Source organism: Branchiostoma floridae, chromosome 3 (assembly GCF_000003815.2).
Source record: "Branchiostoma floridae strain S238N-H82 chromosome 3, Bfl_VNyyK, whole genome shotgun sequence".
NCBI lineage: Eukaryota > Metazoa > Chordata > Leptocardii > Amphioxiformes > Branchiostomatidae > Branchiostoma > Branchiostoma floridae.
The window spans coordinates 12,924,690-12,949,408 of record NC_049981.1 but is presented as its reverse complement, the minus strand read 5'-3'; the positions used below and the strand labels follow the sequence as shown (position 1 = coordinate 12,949,408).

General features: G+C 42.7%; 3 protein-coding genes across 4 annotated transcripts in view; 2 read left to right on the top strand and 1 right to left on the bottom strand.

Annotated features, from left to right (window-relative positions):
- Window positions 1-10,150, top strand: part of LOC118412303 (retinol dehydrogenase 16-like) — a 10,776-nt gene extending 626 nt beyond the window's left edge. For both annotated transcript variants that reach the window (XM_035815095.1, XM_035815096.1), the window contains exons 2-7: window positions 968-1,092; window positions 1,379-1,613; window positions 2,015-2,165; window positions 8,411-8,521; window positions 8,879-9,045; window positions 9,181-10,150. In XM_035815095.1, the coding sequence (XP_035670988.1) occupies window positions 968-1,092; window positions 1,379-1,613; window positions 2,015-2,165; window positions 8,411-8,521; window positions 8,879-9,045; window positions 9,181-9,416 (1,025 nt within the window). In that variant the 3' untranslated portion in view covers window positions 9,417-10,150. The remainder of the gene's footprint in view (window positions 1-967; window positions 1,093-1,378; window positions 1,614-2,014; window positions 2,166-8,410; window positions 8,522-8,878; window positions 9,046-9,180) is intronic.
- Window positions 10,151-14,349: 4,199 nt separating this feature from the next.
- On the top strand, window positions 14,350-16,615 carry LOC118412325. The gene is made up of 2 exons (XM_035815125.1): window positions 14,350-14,453; window positions 16,062-16,615. Exons 1-2 carry the CDS (start codon window positions 14,372-14,374, stop codon window positions 16,310-16,312), a joined length of 333 nt encoding a protein of 110 aa, XP_035671018.1. The 5' UTR covers window positions 14,350-14,371; the 3' UTR covers window positions 16,313-16,615.
- Window positions 16,616-17,327: 712 nt separating this feature from the next.
- Window positions 17,328-23,731, bottom strand: LOC118412308 (platelet glycoprotein Ib alpha chain-like). The gene is made up of 5 exons (XM_035815102.1): window positions 23,518-23,731; window positions 19,896-20,294; window positions 19,627-19,686; window positions 19,354-19,435; window positions 17,328-18,789 (listed from the first exon to the last, which is right to left on the bottom strand). Exons 1-5 carry the CDS (start codon window positions 23,603-23,605, stop codon window positions 18,603-18,605), a joined length of 816 nt encoding a protein of 271 aa, XP_035670995.1. The 5' UTR covers window positions 23,606-23,731; the 3' UTR covers window positions 17,328-18,602.
- Window positions 23,732-24,719: the final 988 nt, after the last annotated feature.

Genomic DNA, 24,719 nt, shown 5'->3' with positions numbered 1-24,719 from the left:
TGGTCCCTTCTTTTTGGGTAGGGTTGCTGCAGCGTCACTTTGCGAATGGAACCGAGACTGCAAATGAAACAGTAATTTGTTGTCCCGCTTAAAAAAAAAAGAATTGAACACTTTTTATTCTATAGCTAAACACAATTCTTTAAGAGGAGATACAATTAATCCTTGTAGTATGCACTGTGTATAGATCATAGAAATCACTATCAATAGTTAAACCCTACATGATTCATATTCATACTAAAATGTACGTATGCTGAGTTTGCTTGTATATACCTTCGTGTCTGTGTAGATCATCAGTTAGAAGACCCTGTATTTTTGTTAAGTTGATAATGCATAGTGAATCCAATACCAGTATTTGCCCTGCTCGGTGACCCGTGCACTACTCCCCCCGGCACACCTGGTCGGTTTTTGAGCGTGACGGATCTGGTCTGGTAGGATAGCGCCTTGTTCCTTCCTTACCTGTGTAATGTTACATGTACATCCTCCCTTATGAGTAGAAAATTGAACATTTTTTTGCAATAGAGATCGATACACAGGGTACTTCTTATCTATTTTCATATTTACCACTTTTGTCAACGTAGCTTGTTTATCTATATGTGTTAAGTAGGGAAAACCTCAATTCAATGGAGGTGTTGTTTCGGGTGCATCCTCCGTATGTGAGTAGCGTTTATCGAGGTCAGCATAACGTTCGGCTTGATGGATTGTGATGGTACGTGTATTTGGTTTCTGGGTAGGTCTTGGGAAGACAGCTCAATGTCAAGCTTGGGCCTCCTGGTGGATATTATTTGCAATGCATCAGATCTTCAGTTTTTCATCATTTGTCTTCGGCTTGCGATGTTTCTTTTTTGGTAGATAACTTTTGAAGTCAACAAGAAGTGATGTAGTTTTGGGCACTCTAGCAGCCTTGTTTACACCTGTTTACCTATGTCTAAGAACTGTATCATAACTACTAATACTCCCATGTCTATAGGGACCAGTGGCGCACAAGTAAAGAAAGGAAGGATGGAGGTTTCCACGGTGTTGTTACTGATGATCATCGCAACAGTCGTGTACAACGTCTACAAATGGTACCTGGAAAGGGAACGGATTGACAAGGTGAGGATTTCTGTTGTCTAGGTCTTTGAATGATACCCTAGAAGGTACATCGTTGACAACTCATTTGCGGTGACATCATGTGTGAGAAATACCTCTAGTAAATAATGAAGTAAATAAGGATAACTCTTTTTAAAAGTTCAAATCTGAAGAAATGAAAAAAGAGTGCCGATATCTAAGCTCCTTTTTGAGATAAGGTGTGTATGCCTGTCGCTCTGTCTACTTGCCTGTTCGCCTGTCTGTGAACACTATTGGGTGACATGTGGCCATTTAAAATTTATTTTCCCAGATAACAGATAAGTCCGTTCTCATCACTGGATGTGACACCGGTTTCGGCTTCGAGCTGGCCCAGCGGCTGGACGGGCTCGGGTTCCGGGTGTTCGCGGCCTGCCTGACCGAGGACGGCGTCGGGTCGGTCCGGGCCGCCTGTTCGGAGCGGACCGTGCCCATCATTATGGACGTGTCACAGCACGACAGTGTGCAGAACTGCTTCCAGATAGTGAAAACTGCTGTTGGACAAGGAGGTAACTTTTACTCTTCTTTTACATCGTATCAAGGACCCTATGCCGTGATTTGAAATCATTGAAAGTAAATAACTGTAAGTTGGTATAGACATACATGTATGTTAGAGGTCAGTTACAGTATATGGTATGGGTCAGAGACACATGCTAGTACATATACATATACTTTAGATTGTGTTTGTCTGTGAAGACCATCTTTCAGGGGGGATATGAACGCTGTCACATTGGGTACCGTCTTTTCATTGCTGCCACGCAACCATGCGGCAATTAGTAGTGCAGAATTCATCACACCATATGCATGATGAGGACAAAATTGACTGTAGTTATGTAAAAGAAGTTGTCAGCCTGACCAAGTATCCATGCGTCTTGTATTCCACCAATAACCACGTCACCCTTGTGTTCAGGCCTGTGGGGAGTGGTGAATAACGCGGGTGTGGTTGGAGGAGGTATGCCTGTAGCAGAGTTGTGTCTGCTAGACGACTATCGCCAGGCTTTGGACATCAACCTGATCGGCACCGTGGATGTTTCACTGACCTTCCTCCCGCTTCTGAAGAGGTATAAATGTAGTTTTTTTCGTTTATAATTTTCGCCAGGGTCATGTAATGACATGTTTTAGGAAGCGTAGCTTGCGTGTGCCTGTGTGTGTGCGTGCGTGCCTGTGTGTGTGCGTGCGTGTCTGTGTGCGTGCGTGTCTGTGTGCGTGTGTGTTTTGTTTGGTAACACTAGGCCTTGATTTGGTTAGACCTTACAATGACTTTATGCCCCTCCCCCCCACACACACCGGCCTGTTATGGTACTGCAGTAGAACTTCCGGTTTTGATATCTCGTGTTCTAGATCAGCTATGGTCATCATTTTTGTGTGGAAGATAGTTCTTATGTGCGGGAAGAACTGATATAGGTCTGAGCCCTCTAGTTTCTTTCCTTTTTGTGTTCTTTTTGTGTTATGTCAGGCTTTATTACTGTTCCTCCTTGTTTACGTCCAGAAAGGGTATGTCACCCAGACGCGTTCGATTGTTGGAAACAGCAGTTAAATTGACACAATGGGGTCAATAGTGCCTGCAATGAAATATTGAAGAATTAAGTGCTTGTCCGCTGAAGGGTTCCATATTTTATTTTTATTTAACCAGCTACCATTTACGACTTTTAATTTTATTTCATTGACATATAATTTGTCAGTATTAGCAAATGATGATGATGAGTATTAGCAATTAAATAATTTTCACCTCCTTGGTATCAGGCAAGACGCACATACGACCTGAAAATAATTAAGACCTGAAAACAATTTGAATACTACAGGCTTGTTTGGGAGCAATGACAGAAATGTACAAATGATACAAGTAACCTAAAGTGGACCACGGCTTTAATAACGTCCCAACATGAGAACTGCAACCCTTTCCAGAAGCGTGTATGTCGGGTGAGTGACAACCATCCAGATTTGAACTTTTGACCAGGTGGATAGGTCACATGCAAACCACTGGACTACGCACGCTATGTTTGTTGCCGTACATGTACTGCAAATGTCAGATAAAGTCATTGCATTGTTACGTTTGTTCCACACTTTAGTTTTCTCTCTATGGGCAAGGACGTTTATATAACGTCTTTGCTATGGGTTAGCGTATGTACGATATGGAGGTCCATTGTTTGCGAATCCGTGCTATTGTTGGCGTATGAATAATTCATGAGCCGAACCCAAGACAACCACCCGACCAGGTAGATCACCTCATTAATATTTCACACACGTCACAACCTGTTCGGTGAGTCGGTGGCTTGGGTTCCGTAAACAAGATGGCCGATCTGCAGGAGCGTTATGTGGAATACGATCAGGTGAAGTCGTCGCAGTGCGGGTTGTGTTTGCAGCTAGCGGAGCGGCCCCGCGCCCTGCCGTGCCTGCACGCCTTCTGTGAGGGGTGTTTGAGGGAGTACGCGCACGGGAAGAGGCGGCTCAAGTGCCCTGTCTGCCGGGAAAGGGTCAAGTTACCGTCCGAGGGCGTGTCTGCACTTCCCGATAACAATGGCGTCAGGTCCCACACCAAGAAGCTGAACGATTATGCACAGATCACCCCCTCTGAGGACACTATCAGGGGGGAGGGGACCCAGAAGTGTGTGCACCACCCCTGGGAGGACCTGCGACTCGTGTGTCAGCACTGTCACGTGCCGGTGTGCCTCCAATGCCTTGATGAAATGCACGAAGGCCACAGCGCCGTCTCCTTTAAAAGGGTGTCTCGTCGCAGAAAAATCACAGTCCGTAAGCTCGTCACGGAAGGTAAGCGTACCTTAGACGACTACTACACAACATTGCAGCGTCTACAGGACATGCAGAATATACTTGATGAGAGTAAGAAACGCACAGAAGAAGATGTCCACGCAAGATATGACGATGTTTTACGTGGTTTGGCTGAGGAGAGGGCAACACTGCTGTTTGATGTAGAGGACAATCACATGCGTGATTCAGCAGCTATTGAAGCTCAGAGGAAGAGTATAGCGTCTCGTGTCAGTGACTTGGACAGCGCCATCAACAGTGCGGAAAAAGGTATGGAGCGAGGGGTCAGGGAATCTGACGTTCTTCTACAAGTTCTGGACAAGTGTAAAGAAACCCCTCCGCTTCCAGATCCTCCCGTACAAGCACAACTCCCCGTCTTCATGCCAGAAGAGAGTTATTCTCGTGTTCTGGGTCATCTAACCTGGCAACCACTTACTGCAAACAAGGACACGGATGACTTAGAAAAAGACCACCTGTCCCCAAACAATGGCACTTTGCTAGAGACTAGCATTGACTCAAGCGACAGGATAACACCAGAGTCACAATATCCACCTAAGGGTCAACTACAGAGACCAGAGTATGTCAATGTATCACCCGATTTCATCGAAGGACCAAGTCCAAGGTCTCCAAGTGCTGTTCGGAGTAACAAAATGGCAGACTACAGTTCCCCTATTCCAGACGGGAGCCCAAACCTTGACAGAGGCGGGTATAATGTCAATGGCCTGGGGGCAAGCAAGTCTATAACCAACCCCCCGACAAAGGCTAATCATCACACAGGGCTGACGAAGAACACACGGGTACGTGAACCTATTGTAGGCTCAATACAGGAGCTGAGAGAGTTCAGGAGAGGACAAGAACACATCCCTTCACACAGAGAGAGTCCCTTCTCTACTGATCACCCGCACAGTCCCATAGGCATTGGCGTCACGCAGACGGACCAGGCACGCGACAATAACATACGCCTGGGGCCAGGGAGTCCGGGGATACCGACGGGGAAACAGCAGACTTCACGGCAGGCGGACATGCGGTTGTCTCCACCCGAACACAGCCCAAGACTATCCAGCGGTAGCGACATCCCAGATGACGGGTTCTACCGTCACTATAAACCCGAGCACGTGAACAGGGGACACAGAGTGTCAAGCGACAGTGACAATGTTGATCACGCTATCGCGGGAGGACCTGTAGACGCCATTACCACACAGCAGGCACAGCCTAGCAGGACGACACCGACGTACAGAGAAACGTCGTCAGAGGACGGCACACATGTAGAGTACAGCTCTGGCTTCTACAGAGTAGTAAGGGGAAAAAAGAAACGCCCTAAGTCCTCAAGTGGTAGCGGAAATGACGTGAAATATGACCAAAGGGAAACTTCCGCTAATCTACAAGAGACAAACAATCAATCCTTCGACAACAGAAATGTTGATCGCTACCAAAACTCGCGTCAAGAAGAGCAAGTGATGCCGAGAACACCAACCCCCTCCAGGCAACACAGTGAACGTAGAAACGGTCGTCCCATGGTCACTGACGCCTCCCCGCGGACTGTTGATGAACTGCAGCAGCAGGACAAGCTCAGCCACGACTGGCCCGAAGTCGTCCCGAAACGTATCGAAGATGAGGTTTTGAAAGAAATAGCCCGTATGTCACAATCCAGCAGGGAATCCGAGCAGTCCGACAATTCTGAACCCAGACGGAGAGAACAAGTAGTAGAGGCAAAGATTGAGCAAGACGGCACAAAATTGCCTCACAACAAGGAAGAAGTTACCGATGTACCAAACCTGTCTTCGCACAAGAGTACGGTGGTAGCGAGCGATGCTGATATCAAACCACTTGTGAACGCAGACGTCAGTTCTAGATCCGGTGTGCAGAACGTGCAAAGTGCAGATTTGACACATCACGATTATGTAAATATTGTCACTGAAAGAGACCAGAAGGAAGAGAGCCACGATGCTGAAGTACCACGACCACAAGAAATAGGGCGCTCATCTACCTACAGTGACGAAGACCCACATTCACCTGCCAGCCCAGATTCAGACGTGTTCACTCCGAAATACACCGAAGAAAACACCTCAAACTCTGCAAATATTCCCAATCTTGAGTACCAGAAAACGAAAGACGAAGACGACAGTCGTATTCGCCATCTTAGTGGTGAGATCCCGAGACGCGTGGGCACGAACAAACGTGGATTGTCTTTCGGTGGGGAGGGCTCTGATGTCGGCAAGTTCAGCGGGCCGAGCGGCGTCTTTGTCATAGCGGATGAGATCTACGTGGCAGACCAGGACAACAACAGGGTCCAGGCATTCAGCATGCGCGGTGAATGTCTCGGAGAGCTGCCAACACTAGTCTCAGCATCCCCGCAAAGTCCCACTAAAGGAAAGCCAGTACCGATGGAGCCGCATGATGTCGCCGTCGACACGAACGACAACATCTGGGTTGTCGGATCAGACGGGATGACGTCGGATTTCATCTTACGGTACGACATGGAAGGCCGCCCGCTGACGAAGATAGACCTGCCCTTCACCGGGTACTGGCGGGGGATTGCCGTCCACGCGCACAGGAAGTTCATCGTCGTGTCCGAGCCATTCGGGGGAGAGGTGAAACTGTTCGCGCCGCCGCGCGGTACGCTAATCCGGACTCTAGGCGGGGAGAGCGGACTGAAAGCCCCGTGGTACGTCGCTGTAGATAACGACGGGAAAATCTACGTGTCTGACTGGTCCGGGCATTACATATACGTGTTCCAGGATAACGGGAAGATGTTGTTGAGGTTCGGAGGAGAGGGGAGTGAGGAGGGACAGCTGCAGTGTCCATGCGGGGTCTGTGTGGACAGCGACGGGAACATCATCGTGGCAGACAGCCTGAACCAGCGGGTGGAGATGTTTGACAAGGCGGGGACGTTTGTCAAACACATCGCCACGGATCTACAGGGACCGCAAGCCGTGGCGATGGTAAAGGACGGGACGATCGTAGTGACTGAAACAGACAAAAACTCTGTCAGCATCTATCACTACTGACTGAAACAGAGATACGTGTACGAAAAACAAAATCACTGTATATAAGAATGCAAACAAGATACAAAATAATCACTTTGGCTGTCTACAATCACATTACAACATTGGTGTATGGTACAAGTATTCTGCTACTGTAAGTGACTCTTGCTAGATCAATGAAAGAGCAATGTATGTTCATTCGCGGTTTAAATGGATTCGATGAATCAATCAATATAACAGGGTATTCTACTGACTGTACACATCATTTCAGATTTCCCTGTGTTTCTTCGCTATTTCACTAGAATAAAATGTTGCATTTAGTTGTTTTGTAGATAAAACTGTGTCTGTAGATGACGTATTCGAGAACCACGTTAAATGTAGGTATGGTTGACGTGTCTTTCATTAGAATTTATGTAATATTTAGTTGATTTGCACGGTGGCGCTATTGATAGGGTGACCATGTTGCATCAAAGCGTGTTTCTATATAAATTGTATAGATTGTGTCTATACAACCACCCACCGCCCTGTCCTATGTTTATTTGCTAGCTATATATGAGTCTGTATTAACGCTAAATCATTTGTCTATTACCGTGTGGGCTTTCAGAAGAGCCGGTGCACCAGTACTGCTTTTCTACGTTCTATGAATAAATCTTAAGGAAAAGGAAGCATGAACTTAAACTTTCCTTGAAAGTTTCTCCTTTGTCTTTTAACCTGCGTCAATTAAATAGAGCTCTTCACTAAGGAACGCAAGGTCAACATATCATAAAGATTCTATAAGTGTGTAACTTGGGAGACATTGACAAAGGTAAATTATGCAGGTCACTATGCAAATTGGTATCGGGTACCACTGTGAAGCAGTTCAAAGTCACTGAGCTGATTTACCCAAATACAGAAATAAACCAAAACACGAGACATCTAGAAAACAAAAGAAAGTTTCGCTGCAGTACCATAACAAGCCCAAATCTAAGCGAGGTCCCATCAACACTTACCAACATACAAAGTATCAGGACACCCAGGCATTCTGGACTGTATGTATTAATAGACAGACAAAATTAAACACACGAACATTTCCGAAAACATAATCTTGGTGAAGACACCTTTTCCATGGATTGAGGAGTCGTCGCCATGGTATTTTTTAACAACCTCTTATGTTTTGCACTGAAATAAATTTATGTGGACTGACAAAATCTGAGTGTGAAGACGGGCTAAAACTCGGACTTTAAACGTCATACAAATGTATTCTATCTGTTAAATCATCATGGTTTATTTTTTACATCATACATGCGTAGAACAGAAAATTACATATATGATGATTTACTTTTGTTACAAAATTCCAAATATCAGGAAAACAATAGTTTTATTAACAAGACTTACTGTGTTTGGGCGGTCACCGAAACTTCGGCGCAGATAAAGTCAGAGTTGTCGAAAAAAGTGAGAGTTTCTTCAGTCAGATGGTTAGTACACCAGCCCGATAAACCTTATCACTGATTGAAGACTTACTGTGAGTTTGATGACGTAGAAAACCGGGTTGTTCTCAACTGTTCCGAAAATTACAGATGCCGGGGACGACTGGTGAACGTGTCCAGCTGCATGGGCCGCTTCGCCACCAGACTGGGGCCGTACTGCACCTCCAAGTTCGCTATTGAAGGCTTCTCGGACTCACTCAGGTTCGACACATGCTGCGCTGATATTGATTTATTGATGTACGGTATTTTGGAGTCTCTACACTCACACCAGACGTTGTAGCTAGATTGACCCGACCATGGCACCATTGTCTCCAGAGACAGAAGGATGCCAAGAAGAACAATTTTGGTGTCTAATGTACAATATTTTTGCCTGTCTATGTTGGCATTCCATACACAATTCTTCGGTCTATTGCACGTTATTTCTGATGTGCAATATTTTGGTGTCAATCCTTTTGTGTAATTTGCGACATATATCGGCGTCTTATGTGTGATATTGTGGTGATTGATGTGTAACGTTTAACGTTAACGTCTAATGTACCTTATTTTTGCTCACTGTAGGCGATCTCTACCCAAGTTGTTCGGTGTTTCCGTGCACTTGATCGAGCCCGGCGGTTACAAGACACGCTTTGGAGATGAAAACAGAGCCCGAACGGCTTTCATGAACGCCTGGAAGCGACTTCCAGCTGAACTGCAGGACGAATATGGTGACGAGTACCGCGAACAAGGTACGCGTTTTTGTCCGCAAAGTCTGGGATGTATATATGAGATACCTTGCTATATGTATTTACAGTATTAGTTTGTGTGGTAATGTTGTCAATATTTCCATTAGTTTTAAAAGTTCTTTTTTGCCCACAATACAGTGTCGGAGGGTTTGATTGACAGCTTTCAATCGCTCGCCTCTTCGAAAACCCACGAAGTCATCGACGCCATGGAGCATGCGCTGTGTGCAGCCAATCCCCGCAGCCGATACGTGGTTGGCTTGGACGCCATGTTGTTGCTTATCCCGTTGTCTTGGTTACCGACTTCCTTAGCTGATGCCCTATTCTGCAATGCTAAAAAGCCGCCGGTGCCTGCTGCACTGAAGAAATCTCACTGATGACACCATGTTGAAACAAGAAAGAAAAAGAGGGAGGGGTACTTGACCCATAATGTTATGATGGTTAAAGAGTATATTCACTGCTTACAGTAAATGGTCATTTTTGGCAACTCCTCGGGGCTTGAGTCTGTTTTTTTCATATCTGCCGCTGTCTAGTGGTGGGAAAAACGATTTACGGGCAGTAAAGATGCATATCTTGTAACCGTCCTCTCTATTGACCTCGGAGCGTTTATGGACTTGAGTGCTGGACAATGATTTTGTTTGGACGCATTGGATTTTATGTTTGTATATTGTTTACAGCTGGTGTCTCCACTTTGACTGAATGTAAACACGTCTCGTTCTGTTTACATGTATAGTGGGCCTCCTTGGAAACCAACTTTCTAAGTTGAGGGGTTTATATATAGTTACCCACCCATCTTAAGTTGAAAAAGATAGATGTATTTGCTTTTTTTTATGCGTGTACATGTGAAGGAAACGTTTTTCTCAGAGCTATCGTCATACGTTTTCGAGTATACCATCTTAAAGTATTCCAGAGCAAGGTATTAAATCCCATGGGGATTAGCTTTTGTATGGAGTTTGACATCGAAGATACTAAAAGCTTTTTGCACCATAAAGTTTAGTTTGTCAGAATTTTGGTTTGTAAATGTTGATTATTGCATAACATTAAACGGTGATACATTTACCACAATAAGTGTTCTGAATTTTACAAGCTCAATATATATCTATACATTTAACTATGAATCCATTATTCTAGCTAGGATGCGCATATTTATTACGCTTAGCTGTGTAAAGTCTACTTTTTTGATCGTGAAATAGACGGCTTTTTACTCGATTTGCGAATAGACCATTTCTGTATCTCGGTAACTCTGGACCAAGTTATTCGTGCTAAGGTGAGTGCGAGTGAAAAGTTCCATGCATTTACCGTTTTCATTCTTAACTAACAAACACCAACACAGGAGGTATGAGGTCGACACCGAACAGAATGAAAGAATGGATGGAGGAGGGAAGGAAGGAAGCAATGAGAAAGTTAATGTTCATGTTGTATCAGATTTAGGCATTCACAGTTGCACATGTTGCTATGGGCGTATACACAGGATATGACTCAGGTTTACAGATAATCGTTTGATAGTACATGCCCATCAAAATTGATTTAACCCAAAAACGGAAACGAAAGGGAAATAACTAATCTGATATCCAGTCTTCAGTATTCAACAGGATATAAAACTATTTTATGCGTCCGTTCCGTCAGGTCTTTGATGCAACATCAACAAATGATATCGATGCAATATGCCATAGGGACGATGTATTTTGGGAGCGTCTGGAAGTCTTCAAAAAGTGATCGAATCCAAAAACAGGCTTTCGTCAAAAAATAGAACTGTAGTCCAAATATTTTCCTTAGTGACCATTGACGATCATGGTTTGATGATGTGTTTGTTAAGTAGGTGGGCTTTCCTTAATGAGGTAGTAATGAGAGGGTAATGTCAGTTTAATTAGTGGGGGTGGGTTGTCGGGAATGAATGATTTCCGGTCATGACATCTAGATGAGAAGCACCTTTCCGTGTTCACACGGGGCGGAGGGTATAAAAGGGGTACCTGAGATTGACTTGTCCCAACACCAGACCAGCACACGCCAGCGAGACAGCCAGATCGCCTGAACTTCTCTACAAGTAAAAATCTCCACACCTGTGCGGTAAGACTTTAGAATATTGTCCGGGCGTTTCTAAACATAGTTTTGCTACCCGATGCTTTCTCTAAAAATTGTAATTTGTCGAGGTTGTTTCGAATTCATGGTCGACCGGCTCTTAATGAGAGATGTTGAGAAATCCTATTTTCCATGACGAAAGGCGAATGTCATTCTTGGACTAGTTTACCGTTTTATCAAACATTATGGTCTTCGTGAATTGTTACTGTTACTAGTCAGCTGCAAAGTATGCAGTATAATCTATCCACTGAAATCAGTCTATGAACTAACCACATTGGTAGCATCGTGAAATATGGGCAAGAGCTTTTGCCAGTCATTACTTTGAAATCACCTCGACAGTGTCTAAATTCTGATCAAGTATGTGTTCAATTTTCCTCCATCGTGGACAACAAATCCCAACTTTAGATGGGCTCTGTAGCTGTCTATACCCTAGCCACGTGACGCTTTGAATCGCAATCACAACTTATGTGCTAAATCTACCAAATTATAGAAGGTGCTAAATTCTTTGTAACGTGTTTAATGTTCACGGTGCACGCGCATCGGATTTCTCATGATGCAAAAGATTTGAAACCCGTTAATGAACGCTTCTTTTGTGAATGGTGTCTTTTTTTGCGACGCCTCTGGGGTACAGGCACTTTTTTAATGCAGTGAGTACTTCTCAAGTTGTAGATATTATGATTATCTAAAAGCGTGAAGCGTTATGAAAACCATAAAGGTCAAGACATTCAGAAGTGACTGTACCATTTTAACTATTTTCATGGTATTCCTTTCTTTTAACTACAGGAAAAGAGACATGGCGTCTAACTGTATCTTCACTGTCGGCCTTCTGGCGTGTATCGCTTTCGCTGGCGCTCTTCATTGCGCAAGTGCTGCCGCCATACCAGATGACGCAACTTCCGGTACAGAAGCCATACTACAGTTACGACAAGCCCTGCACCTGATTGGTCAACAGCTGGACAGGATGGCCACAGCGCAGGTCAACCAGGAAGCTCAGGCGGAGGGATACGAAGCTGGCCCTGCGCGAACAGTCACCGAAGATCCCTATGTCATCTTCCGACCAGGATGGGGAAAGTAATCCCCAACCGGAGAAACCACTAGCATAGAGACGAGAGTCAAGAAACTGACCGATCGATGACCACCGCTGCACTTGAACCTGAAGATATCAATTGAAAATGTAACGCTTGACGATTAAAGAATATGCACAAGCAACTCACATGACATGCGTCTGGTGTGTTTACTTTGTGGTTACAGTTTTGCTCATCAACATATTTAGATGATCCTTATCAATATCAATGAAATAAAGCCTAGACAATGTTGTGGACACTGTGGCTCTGTATTATGATTTTTTTACAACGCCACTTACAGCTGAATAAAATTATACAAATAAAAATGTTCTGTAGGAATTGTATCCTGTAGTTCACTTCTTGGACAACGCTCTGCTATGATAGATATATCATTTGTCACGGATCAAGCCGGTCAAAGTTTCTGGTAGTGAGTAACACGGTTTCTATAGCAACACAGTCGACATTTCCGGTTCCGGTGGTGTCCTGATCTGTGCATTTCTTCGGGTCAGACGCTGGTCAATCAATATACAGCCTCTTAACAATGATTTCCTGTACAAAAAAGAGGAGAAAGCAACTGTTAATAACTCAACTTGACGTTACTGGCACACAAACATACCCTCATATAAAAGTCCGTCATCTCAGCTGTCCAAAAGAACAAATATCGCCAATAATCTAACGGCGAAACTTGGCCAAAGCAGCATTTGACCTCTCGACCGCACCACTACCCAGTGGTAAGACTCCTGTTCTAGGACAAAAAGTCCCAATTTTGTATCCCCTGATAATACACAATGAACACCTTCATACAGTAGGTCTAACCCTCGTAACAATGGTTATGTTTTTGATGTGTTGGCAAAAGTGTTGGATAAGTTGAAATAAGTTTTCTTCCAATACACAAAACAAACAATTCTACGTACAATAGAGATCCTTGACCTCCCTAGGTAGGTGCAGGGACAGCCTTTAGAAATTGGTAACTCGAACGTTTTTGTACAACTTTAATATGCTCACGGGGTACAACTACGCCATCAAATATGGCGTCATATTGCGTCCAGAAAAGAGTAGACCACACAATATCCTTCTCTAGTGTCCTTTAGGGAAGTCAGTGTATACTATATAGTATATGGCCTATCAAGTGTCAGAGTATCATCTGAAGCCAAACTTTATATTGTCAAGTTGGAAACACGGTGCAAAATGGCGACATCCCACATTGAAATTATCAAGATAAGGATGACTAAATCAACTAATCGTTGTGTTATATCATATTATGTTGTGGCTGTCCCCTCTTCGAAAACGCCAACAGGTGATGTGTATTTCCCGACAATATACAAAAATGAAATGAAGACAAAACTCGGATCGTCAATGATCGAGATAAAGGTCCACTGTTTGACCATGACTGTGGTCAGTACTAGTATTGTTTTCCTCACTTGGAGTCACTGGTTGAACTGCCCTTTGGTCATTGGTCATTCGCTGGCAGGAGATAAAGATAGCACGATGCTTAACTTTCTTCCAACACAAAGGTATACATGGATCAAATTGCCTTTGTGTTGGAAGAAAGTTTAGCTTCCATGATAATTTGGTGAAAGAAAGATATAAGCCCTTAATACACACAAGAACCAATTTGCTCAGGCACACTCGGTCACCTTTACATCTATCAATAAGTGTGCTGGGTTATTTCACGTGTAGATGTTTGCCAGCTGATGCTAGCTTCTGCATACACGGGACTAAGGCTTTAAATTCCCCCGAAAGGCAGATTTGCTCTTATCGCAATACTTTACGTTGGCTTTTACTGATGCCAAGAAAGCCTGGTGTGCGGTAAATAACCTGTAAAAACAGAAGAACCATTACAATTACACGTGGGTCTGAAAGGGTTTCAATGGGCAACGAGATTTTAATATAATGGTCCTCCTTGTGCCGTACCGTACACGTGGGAACCTGCACACCCGCACAAACACGACATTTCCGGCCGCTGGCTAATGGACGGGTACCGATGAAAAGGTCGAATTTGCCGTGTTTGGTCAGCCCGATCAGCCAATAATCTGTAAACACGCGCATTTCTCACGGTTTATGTTTTCTCAAACACATCACAAAGGTACGAGTAATTTGCTAAATTGGTGAAAGAGAAGGTTTTGCAGAATTTTACGGTCGCGTAGGAGTGTTTTTTGTTGGTGAGATGTATAAATTCGGCTTGTCGGATGTCAGATTCACCAGACCTGAACAGCAAGAACAGCGAGAAGCTTCTAAACGTAAGAGAACAGATCGAGAATTCCCAACTTGGTAAGTCTTCCCTTTTGTTGTCTTTTTCCTACCTTCCTTGCATGAGGCGCCTTGTTTAAGGCGTCGAATGACCGAGTGTTTAGGCTAGCAGCTTCGAGATCGAAAGATCAAGGGTTCGATTCCCTGGTAGACGTAGTGTCCTAGCAAGAAGGCAATATTCTAGGGAAAAGCACTTGACTTTCCTCACTCTGCCCATTTTGTGCTGACTTCAGTTGTGGAGGTAAGAGGCAGTGGAAGTAGAAGGATGGGCTCTGCCTTCCAACATCGTGAAATTTTCTGAAACTTTAAGCAAATTTTTCTTGTTTTTTCTTATGATGCAAGAAAAAATTCTAGAAATTCTTGCTTTTTTTATAACTCTTAAATAAGCGATACAATAGTTTTGTGCTCTTGATGTAAGAGAAGTATTCTTGGTGTAAGAATATTAATCTCAAAAATGTCTCAAAAATTCAAACAAAAATGGACAAGCAAGTTTTTCTAAGATTTCTTGGGGACAGAATAATTTTTTCCTGGGAGATAGATTATCTGTGAGGAAGAAAAACAAGATAAACAAGAAAAAATATTTTGGTAGTGTAGAGACAGTAGCTAACAGCCCACTGCTCCTATACGGCCTTATAAAAGCTACCGCAAACGGCACTGCAATGTTACCAGCCATATTCACTTCTACTGTTTTTCTTTCCTGACGTTGGCGCTTGTGTTTTTACTTTATCACATTGGTATCATTTTCTGCGGCAAAGAAATCAAACGTCTCCCATAGTATGTGACAGTCTATATGATATCTTTGAACTGCAAAAGGAAACTATATAAAATTTTTCATAAGCCGATAGAAACTTGATACAGCATATAGGAAACAGATGCATATGTTTTTTTTCACTGACATATTTTTCTTTGTTTGAGCCACGATTCATAGTAGGCTCGTTTCTTTAATGAAGCACGGAGAAGATGTATATGAAATGTACAGAGGAAGTTTGTGCTACTCATACTAGCGCCAACAGGGGGCGCTAGTAATCAGACTACCCTATAATATCTTGCCCGTGATCTTATAGAAACGAACGAACCACGAGTGGTTGATTTCAGCACTATAGAAAACATGAAATCATCGTCATGTTGAAGTCCGGCGATGAACAAAGAGGTTGCATATTTTAACCGTGACTATTTTTCCCTCTTCCTTTCTAATTATCTCATTTCGCCCTCTTTTCTCCGGAATATCAAAAGAAATTAGTGTCAATGACCTTTACATTACCAGTATGGCTTTAGATTGGGGGGTAAAACTCAGTGGGTTTTGGAACTTCCACTCTCGTTCATAAAACGCACTGATCTTATAGGACTTCCTGTACGTTAAATCTTTTCTCGATACAAAACTTCATAACATTTGTAACGAATTCCCCCAAAGATTCATACTACCACCTTTTAAGAATCTTTTTGTCATGCATGCTGGAAAAATCAGATAAATGGATCATGGAGGGGGTGTCTGGGATACATTAGCACAGGCTGCATAAGTGTTTAGCACAGGGCACCTAATATCGATACGGACTAAACTTATAAAGAATTGAAGGGAGGGTGTGAATATATTTTTTTTCCTTTTTGTGACAACTGATTTTCTACCTACAGCTACAATGGCCATGAAGATGTACCTACTGCTGACTGTGGCGGCGATGTGCCTGGCTGGGGCCAGCATGGCGGATCCAGTACCCGCAGCTGAAGGCCAGAACGAGGCCGGTCACGTGACCACCATCCAATCCGAAGCCGTGCACCTTCTGAAGGAAATGGCCATCTTCCTTCGCAAGGTCGCCGCGCAGGACCTTGACCTTCCCACCAACGTGAAGAGGGATGACGACCCTTTCCGCACACAGGGCTGGTAACCTGGGCAACCACGTCATGAGATGGCCCCGCCCCTGAGGCGTCGCCAAATATAACTACTCAGTGGACACCATTTAGTTTTACCTAAGAACTCTTACAACAAACGAAATTATAAGTATTAAAAACTTTTACTGGAAACATTATGTATTAATCTGATAATGAAACAACGGTCTGGGCACTATGTTAATGTCTGGTATGCTTGGTAACGTTATCTCTGAAAGGATAATTTGGTTGTGGTACTGTGTAAGTCACACAATGATGACAAACCTGTACTGAGTCAGTAATAAACTATGACGAACATACTACATTCGTGTCTGGCTAACTGTATGAGGGAGAGGGGAGGGTAGACTAAGGAAGTCGAAGGTTTAAAAAATCGCCAGGTAGGGCCTATAACATCCACATATAACGTTTTGCTTAAACTACAATTACGTGACGTGCAAAAAACGATTGCACATGAATGTAGGTGGCGCTTCAATTCTTGCTACATTGGCTCCGCTCCCCGGGCACTGAACATTGGTCTTTTTTTGTCAACTGGTGTTTTTATAAGTCATACAGGCCATTCTACATGTAGGTGAGGATGTCTGGGCCTATATGGAAAGTGTTCCTTGGCTCTACACCTAATGCCTGGTGTATTTTCAATTTTTTAGACATTAGAACGATAAACCCTATCACAGCCTAATCTGCAGTACCGTTCCCGGCCATATCGAGAAACGTGGCAATGGAGACCGTCAAATTGCCAAATTTCACTCTTTTCGGGAATAGGGAAATCGTGAAAGGCTCACAAAGGGGTTTGAACTTTCGAGGCTGATTTGGCAATGACGCGACTATTCAGGGTCAATGCTAACACGTTTCGCAAAACAACATGCATATGGGATATCAGACCTTAATTGTTGACGCCGAAAGTAAAAGCATTGTTGAATTTAAATTATTCAAATTTCGATTCCTGGCATCGTTCATACTTCGTTGGATTCTATTGATGACAGAAACGACATGTGAAACAAATAACAGAAGCTGTTGTCTTTACTAACTAAATTTATTATCAATATTGTATGATAATTTCCCTGTTTAAGACACAAGGTTACTATCGTGACCAGCTGGTTACAAGACAATGAGATGTTGTCCTACCAGGCATACAATGCAGTATTCCAAAAATGACATATGTTGATATAACTCGATATAGACTGTTGTTCAACCGATTAATGACTTCTGAAACAGCTCAGGTGGTTTTACCTGTGGTTTATTACAACAACAATTGAACAACATTTTCGACATCCCTGTATTAAAAATGAACAACTCATTGAACAAAATTAAACCAGTACACCATAACATACACCAATGTGTTTTATATGAAATACAATTAGCGTTATTTGAGAAAGACCAGCATCTACAAGCTGAAAGCCGAATTCACATATGGATAAATCATAATAATGAGATATTGCATTGCACTCACATTCACTGTATTCAGTTGTCAGTTGCCGATATATAAAGCATCACCGTGACTCGTCATTTTGCTTCAAAAACAGATAATTTCTGTCAATACCGTCAACACTTTTTGCACTGTTGGAAGGTGAAAGGAATACAATAAAATGTTCTCTCCTATCACATCAACTTTTTGCATTACCTTTATTCTGTGATCATACACGTTCTCGATCCATCAAAGTGCCTTTAAATCGTTCACTCCACATTCATCATTGCAACATCATTACGACAGAAAATAATTCTTAGACTTGATTTAGTGGATGACATTCTGGATATTACCAAAATAGTACGATTTCACCTAGCTCTGAAGTCAACATCTGCTTGGAAGCTTTATCCGTCTTTCTATGGCAACCCTAACCTTTCACCTAGGAGTGAACTACTGTTGATATGCTTGCATGACAGACATTTGGACACCAGACCAAGATGTACCAAGGGCATACGGCCATGTCTATAACCAAGAGAGAGTACCAATAGGAATATATCGTTTATCATATCACTCACATGTCAAATATTTATCATATGTCATCCACAAAATTGAGTCCGTGTGGCCTATATGACTGAGCTGGCCTAAGGTGTAGATGAAACTTATAGAAATATCTCACAGTGAAGAATTAAACTAAGTAGAGAAATCCCAAAAAATTGTTCATTGGCAAATGAATCAAATATGCCAGATTTGGTAACAAGTATTCAGTTTCATTTTGAAAGAACCTCTCCCATTTCAAAATATCAGTCAATTTTGCTTTCGATAATTGCCAACGTTTAATGAAGTTACAAACTGGAAAACTTTAGAATACCAATGAAAGGAATCTTGTCTCAAAGCTTGGTGCTTTCCATATCGGACAGATCACCGTTTCCGGTCATGTGAGCCTTGCCGTTTTTCTCCTGTACAGCGAAGCCTCTGTTGTCCACACCCCCGCCGATCTTCTCATCCTCAGCCTCCAGTTTCATCTCCTCACTCTCCAGTTTGGCCTGATCATCTCCCTTGGCCAAGCGCTTTCTCCTAAAGTGGGTAAAAAAAGTAATAGGAGAATCAACCTAGTGTCTAGCAATATAACGGTATGAAAACTATAGCCTCCACCAGGCCGTCCTACGGGGGTACGGGATAGTGTGAGATTCGGCAAAAAATCGGGAAATTGGCTGCGCGGCCGGTCAGCTCCTCTGGTAGCAAAACTAGGTAAACTATTCTTCCTCTAACAGCCAGCGTAGTCAGGATGGTAGAGACTATAAAAACTAAGAGAAGACGTTTTCTTAGTCAATATTCTGGTAATTTCTTCACATGGTAAGTTGAATCTACACTTTTGCGCTACTGTACGTGCTATAAGATTCAGGTGATGAATATTATACGCCATTGTAATGTCTGAACGTCTAGGAAAGCTGTGACTCCTTTGTCTGTAGCCTTCACTAGTGTGTAAGAATAAGGGTACCTCAACACAAGAGTGCATTTAAGTATCCTTTACGTTAGGTTTAAGTGTGCTAAAATATCAGTTTTCGTGCTGTGCTCAAAGTTGGCGCAACGAACAAAAAAAGCACAGGAAATAAAATAAACAGCAATAAAAGCCCTCACCTCTTGCCTACAATGAACACAGCCAGTGTGATAGCGGTGAGGGAGTTCAGAGGAATAGCCAGGCTCAGCGCCATGATGGTTCCTGCATTTCAACAGACAAATATAAGTCTACTGTTTATTCTATAGCAAGGTACAAAGTATTACACATAATGCTGAAAGCACCTGGTACTACATAACAAATGGGACTCAATCACATCAACGGGTTAATTGCTATTCAGAAGTTTGATACTGAACCTAATTCTGGACGTTAGTTATAAAATAGAAGCAAGGCACCTATTTGCTGGTTGGCCAACGTCTCTGGGTCTATCACATCTTGAGCTGCAGTGGTGTTTGCTGTGTACAATAAAAAGCACCGTCAAAGCCAATCAAGTAACTGTTAACCAATATCAACATTGATATTACTACCATTGAAAAAAAAACAGGCATAAATGAGTCATTCACGTTTCAGGCCTCGCATCGTCATCTAGTACACCACATCAATATTGAAATGAGCACTTAGATTTAAAGAAAATATATTACAAAATGACTTGGTATATCGGCACCTTTGACCTCCAGACTTGTGGTCGTTTCCATGGCGCCTGTAGTCATGGTTACTGAGGTAACATGAACGGTTCCAGATGCTCCTGTGTTCACTGTTGTAGTGTCAAGACCTACAGTACTGGGGATGCGTGACGTCATGGTATCGACAGTGCTGGGCATGTCTGACGTCACGGGATTGTCAGTGCTGGGCATGTCTGACGTCATGGCATCGGCAGTGCTGGGGATGGGTGACGTCATGGGATCGGCAGTGCTGAGGATGGGTGACGTCATGGGATCGGCAGTGCTGAGCATCTGTGACGTCATGGCATCGGCAGTGCTGGGGAAAGCTGAACTGGGTGTGTCTGAGCTAGTGGGTTGATTGACACCTGGAGTGGTAGCCATGGTAACGGCACTACTCACACCTGTTCAGAAACACAATAATCATAGAACAATTCTTACAAACATTCTGCAAAACGCCAAACTTAAAGATAATCCTTGCGGTAGCCAGCGATGCACTGAGACGGTAGCGACATAGGTCGTCCCTTGCCGAAACAGCTGCGCGCAGGCCCCATTTTCTTTTGAGGGTGCGTGGAATTGCATATTCTCTCATATATAAAATCTCTAAAGCTAACTCTCCCCTTTCGAATCATCGGGGTTCTCGGTCTAATATGTTGGTGGATTGGAGATTAAACGAGTGTCCCTAGTTGTGTTGTCTTTGTCCTACCTTGTTTCCTATTGGACATCCAAAATTGTCTTCAGCTCTCTTGCATTCATAGTTAGGTAATAAAAAATAGTTTCTTCTAGATCTCTTCATTGTCACTGACAATAGATAGTGAATACTAGTACTATATGAAATGTCTGACTGTTTCCAAAATCATATCTACTTGCCTGAGTAACTGATTTTGGGCGTATCTTATTGCCTGGATGTCTGACATGCATCGACGTTAGAACAGGTATGTTTTATAATAAAAGATTTTATAAAAACTTGGAAACATGAATTCGTTAGTACATATGTATGCAGTAAAGAAACATAGTTTGTATCTGTCAATGGAGGATGACGACAAAAGACAACATCAATCATCATCACACGCCCTGTTGAGCTGACGTAATAGCGCCGACATGTTCATACACAAACGCTGTTTATTGCTCCGCCCTATATACATCTTGACACGTTACGCCAACTATAACCTTACAAGTCAAGTCAGCTATGTCTACCTAAATCATATGCAGCTCTTACGTGCCGGACATATTGACTTAACAGGTCAGTTAACATGTCATCACCTGTGAGGTGACAGTTTAGGGCCGGTCACAACCATCGCACGATAGGTCTACGACCTTGAGGGTGTTCTCGAGACAGTCGTGGAATTGTCGTACAAACATCCAACAGTCTTGTGACCAGAAATGTTACTTGTAGATACTTCTAAACGGTCGTTTCTGCTATATAGTTGTGCTCAAAATACTATTTCGCTTTTAAATCGGATTTGTTCAAAGTAATGCCATTTGACTACTTCTAGACAAATTGGACTAAGTTGATAGGTAGTGAAAATAATCATACAGGAGTTACCGGTGAACATTGTTTTTGACCGCTTGCATGTTGTATTCCGGAGGGAATGTTTGCCATTTGGTAGTCCATGGAAAGAAACTTGCTGTAGATGGACATTGAGACTGGTGATTGAACAGTATAGCGATGTGAATAAGAGGAAAACCTAGTGTTACACTAAGAGGCTCTCAACAGTGACAACTGAAGGAGTGTGAGATCATCGTGAGATCAATCGCCAGTAGTACCTGGCAGTACCATATTGATACTGAAAAAAATCGCACATGAAATGATTTGACGTCACACTTTCATCACTTTTCAATACCCTATGGCATGTTCGACACTTACATTGAGTTGGAAGTTGATGTAACATCACGGAATCTAAGAAAACATTTCCTAATTCCATAAACAACATCTTGGTACCACGAAGGAGATTTCACCTTCATTAGTAAAACATATCACCAAGCTTTAAAACAAATGTCTGACCGGTCAAGAAGTATCGTGAGACGTAATATAACTAAACGATCTACTAGTTTATGACATAGCACTTTTGTTGTATGTGTAAGGTGTAAACGTCTATCTTAAGGACCATTGATATGTGATTCTGTTTGTTCAAGTACGACATTTAACAGGACATCATTGGACTATTCAGTGTGAATTCTGACACATACAGCTGGCTTTACACTGCATAAAACATATAATTCATATATACTCCCCAGGATCTCTTTTTTTATCAGGACAGAGACCATTGAATTATCGTTTAGCGACCAACGCCACTAACCACATTGGGTACGTCTATTAAAACAAGCGTTCACAATGATGTGAAATGAACGATTCTCATGATCCAAACCTACTAGCCCTTACTTTCAGCAACACAAGCTAAGGTGGGGGATAAGCATTTTGTGTTACACGAATGAAAATATTACGAGACTAATTCTGGCTTATAAACCGTTAAAAAGGAAGAAAGATTAGAGGCAAAAATGTGACGCTATATAGAGAAGTTTAGCAGAGTTCTGTGGCTATTTGATATAGCTGAGAAATTTGTAGGTTATACGTTTACATGTTAGTACGATTTATATTTTGTGTTTGTGCGTTGGCTGACAAAGTAAAAACTCAACATCCTTTGATCTTCTACATTTACGATGTTTACTGTGGATGTTAAAGTGTTATATTTTACATCAATGGCGCCGTAGCCTACCGGTTGGCTATATGTTAAAAGCAATGGAGTATTTGCGTTTCGTACCTAAAGGGTCGGTCTGGAATACCTCTTTACGTTTACTATGTAACGATGTATGTAAATCATCTCTTGTGACAGATAGTATTGGCATGGCTTTCAGAATGTCCTTTTTCCTATTGAACATATATTTTATTTTCATGGGTACTCCAGTAATGTTACATACATCACTGAACAGGGTATCGATATCGATGCTAACATGAGTAACACTCATCTTGGAGGGTAATAAACGTCTTATACAAAGTAAGGCTCCATCTAAACATGTCCTACGCGTATAAGCCTTTGAGCAACCAACGGCTATTGAAAAGAACATTCAGGGGTCATTGGAAGACAATGATAATTGCACACTCAATGGAAGACATCAACATTTAAAGATCTAGGATGCTGATACGTAAAGTCCCCACCAGTTTAGCACACTAACTTAGTGTGTCTGCAACTGGTTCAAACTTCAATATTGTTTGATTCGCACAATCAGAAAACCACCTTTAAGTGTAATGCTGCACACTAGTTTTGCACAGTAAGTACAAGTGGTGTAAGACCAAACTGAAATTTTTTATCCAGTCACACTGGGATCTACTCTTATACCACAAGTGTGGTGTGATTTTAACGTGATCTAGGTGTGGCCCAAACAGGGAGCTCCATTTTGAAAACGTTTTCCAACGAATTCGAAGCTTGGTACTCATTTCCACCCGAGTCGAGTTATGTCATACTGTAGGTATACTGAGTATAAAGTGCCTTTCCCAAGGACACAACTTTTGGGCCTGCTAGGGATTCTAACCCAGATCCTTTAGATATAAAGTCAGCCAGCCCAACCACACACACAAAAAAAAACAAAAAAAAAAACGGTTTGCCAAGCTTGGTATACCGTACTTACCAACTGTGGAGCTTGTTTGAGCAGATATCCCCTCAATGCACATCAGGGATAGCATCAGCAACGTCGTCGTACTAGTATGTACCGCCATAGTATCTTCTTCACAATCAGTCGTCTTCCTACGACTGGTAGCTCGACGAAATACCCAGTTAGGTGTGCTGTAGTACAGTATATAACTGACGCAATCACTGAACTGAAGTACATGTTAATTTGCGCACGCAGGTAAGTCAATATGCTGACGAACACGCCTCCCACTTGTCAGCTGTGTGCAGTGGCGGATTGTTTGGTTTCAAGTGGTTTTGTGAACAGTCTGACTCGAGTCTTTATGAGCTGCATCCGCAGCACAATGAAGTACAAATAGGGCGACTGTGGGGCCGGGTTTTATGAAGTCATGGTGACACCAGTCAGAAACGCTGTCATGGTCGCCACCTCAACCACATCAACACATTATGAATTTTGGACATTTCCCTTTTTATATGTTGTAACGATCGCCAGCATCAGTTTTATAAGTGACGTTCTCCAGCCCCAAGATGGTTCAAGATGGTTCTCCAACTTCCAGCGGTTCAAGGACGCCACCAGCATTCAGCGGAATGAATCAGAACTGCAGTTACAGGTGTCGATTTCGCATCGTGTGAGCTGATTAGTGCAATATTATATGTCAACTAATGATGTGGACCAAAGTCTGGCTTGGGGAAATATGGCCATAAGTTTCCCGTATATAACCCTGAGCTAGAATTTGATTTGCTGTCGAAACCCTTGTGACACCGAAGAAGAGTGATGGGCGTCACTCGAAACGTCAGGAAGAAGTAATTCTCCATTTTCCATCCAGTTGTAGAGAGTGAATTTATCTGAAGTAGGGAAAACGACATTACAGGAAACTTTTTTGGAGAGAAGTAGCTAACAATCATCCAAACAGTCGTTAAATACCTGGTATAACAACATTGCCTGGTGCCCAGTAATTGCAAAATAAATTGTTTTAGAATTTTGATTTCAGTTCTTTCTTATAATGTGTTGAATATTCACCACCATGCATGTTGTCCAGTTTATTCCTTTATTACCTGCATGTATGCAGGTATGGTTTTGATGCTGGTGGGAACTTTTCGGTAGCCGGGGATGTAGGGCGCTGTATCTCGTGAACGGATGGTGCGAGCACGACGATTTTTGGTACGTGGGTTGGGGGTGGTAGCCTAACACTCAGGTTTGAT

Excerpts from the sequence above, each read along its gene's own strand:
- LOC118412325 (XM_035815125.1), top strand. The coding sequence starts at position 14,372 with ATGTCAGATTCACCAGACCTGAACAGCAAGAACAGCGAGAAGCTTCTA. Across the intron at positions 14,454-16,061 it reads GATCGAGAATTCCCAACTTG|CTACAATGGCCATGAAGATG; the intron begins GTAAGTCTTCCC and ends TTCTACCTACAG.
- LOC118412308 (XM_035815102.1), bottom strand. The coding sequence starts at position 23,605 with ATGGCGGTACATACTAGTACGACGACGTTGCTGATGCTATCCCTGATG. Across the intron at positions 19,436-19,626 it reads GTTGGCCAACCAGCAAATAG|GAACCATCATGGCGCTGAGC; the intron begins GTGCCTTGCTTC and ends GTTGAAATGCAG. Across the intron at positions 18,790-19,353 it reads GTGTTCATTGTAGGCAAGAG|GAGAAAGCGCTTGGCCAAGG; the intron begins GTGAGGGCTTTT and ends TACCCACTTTAG.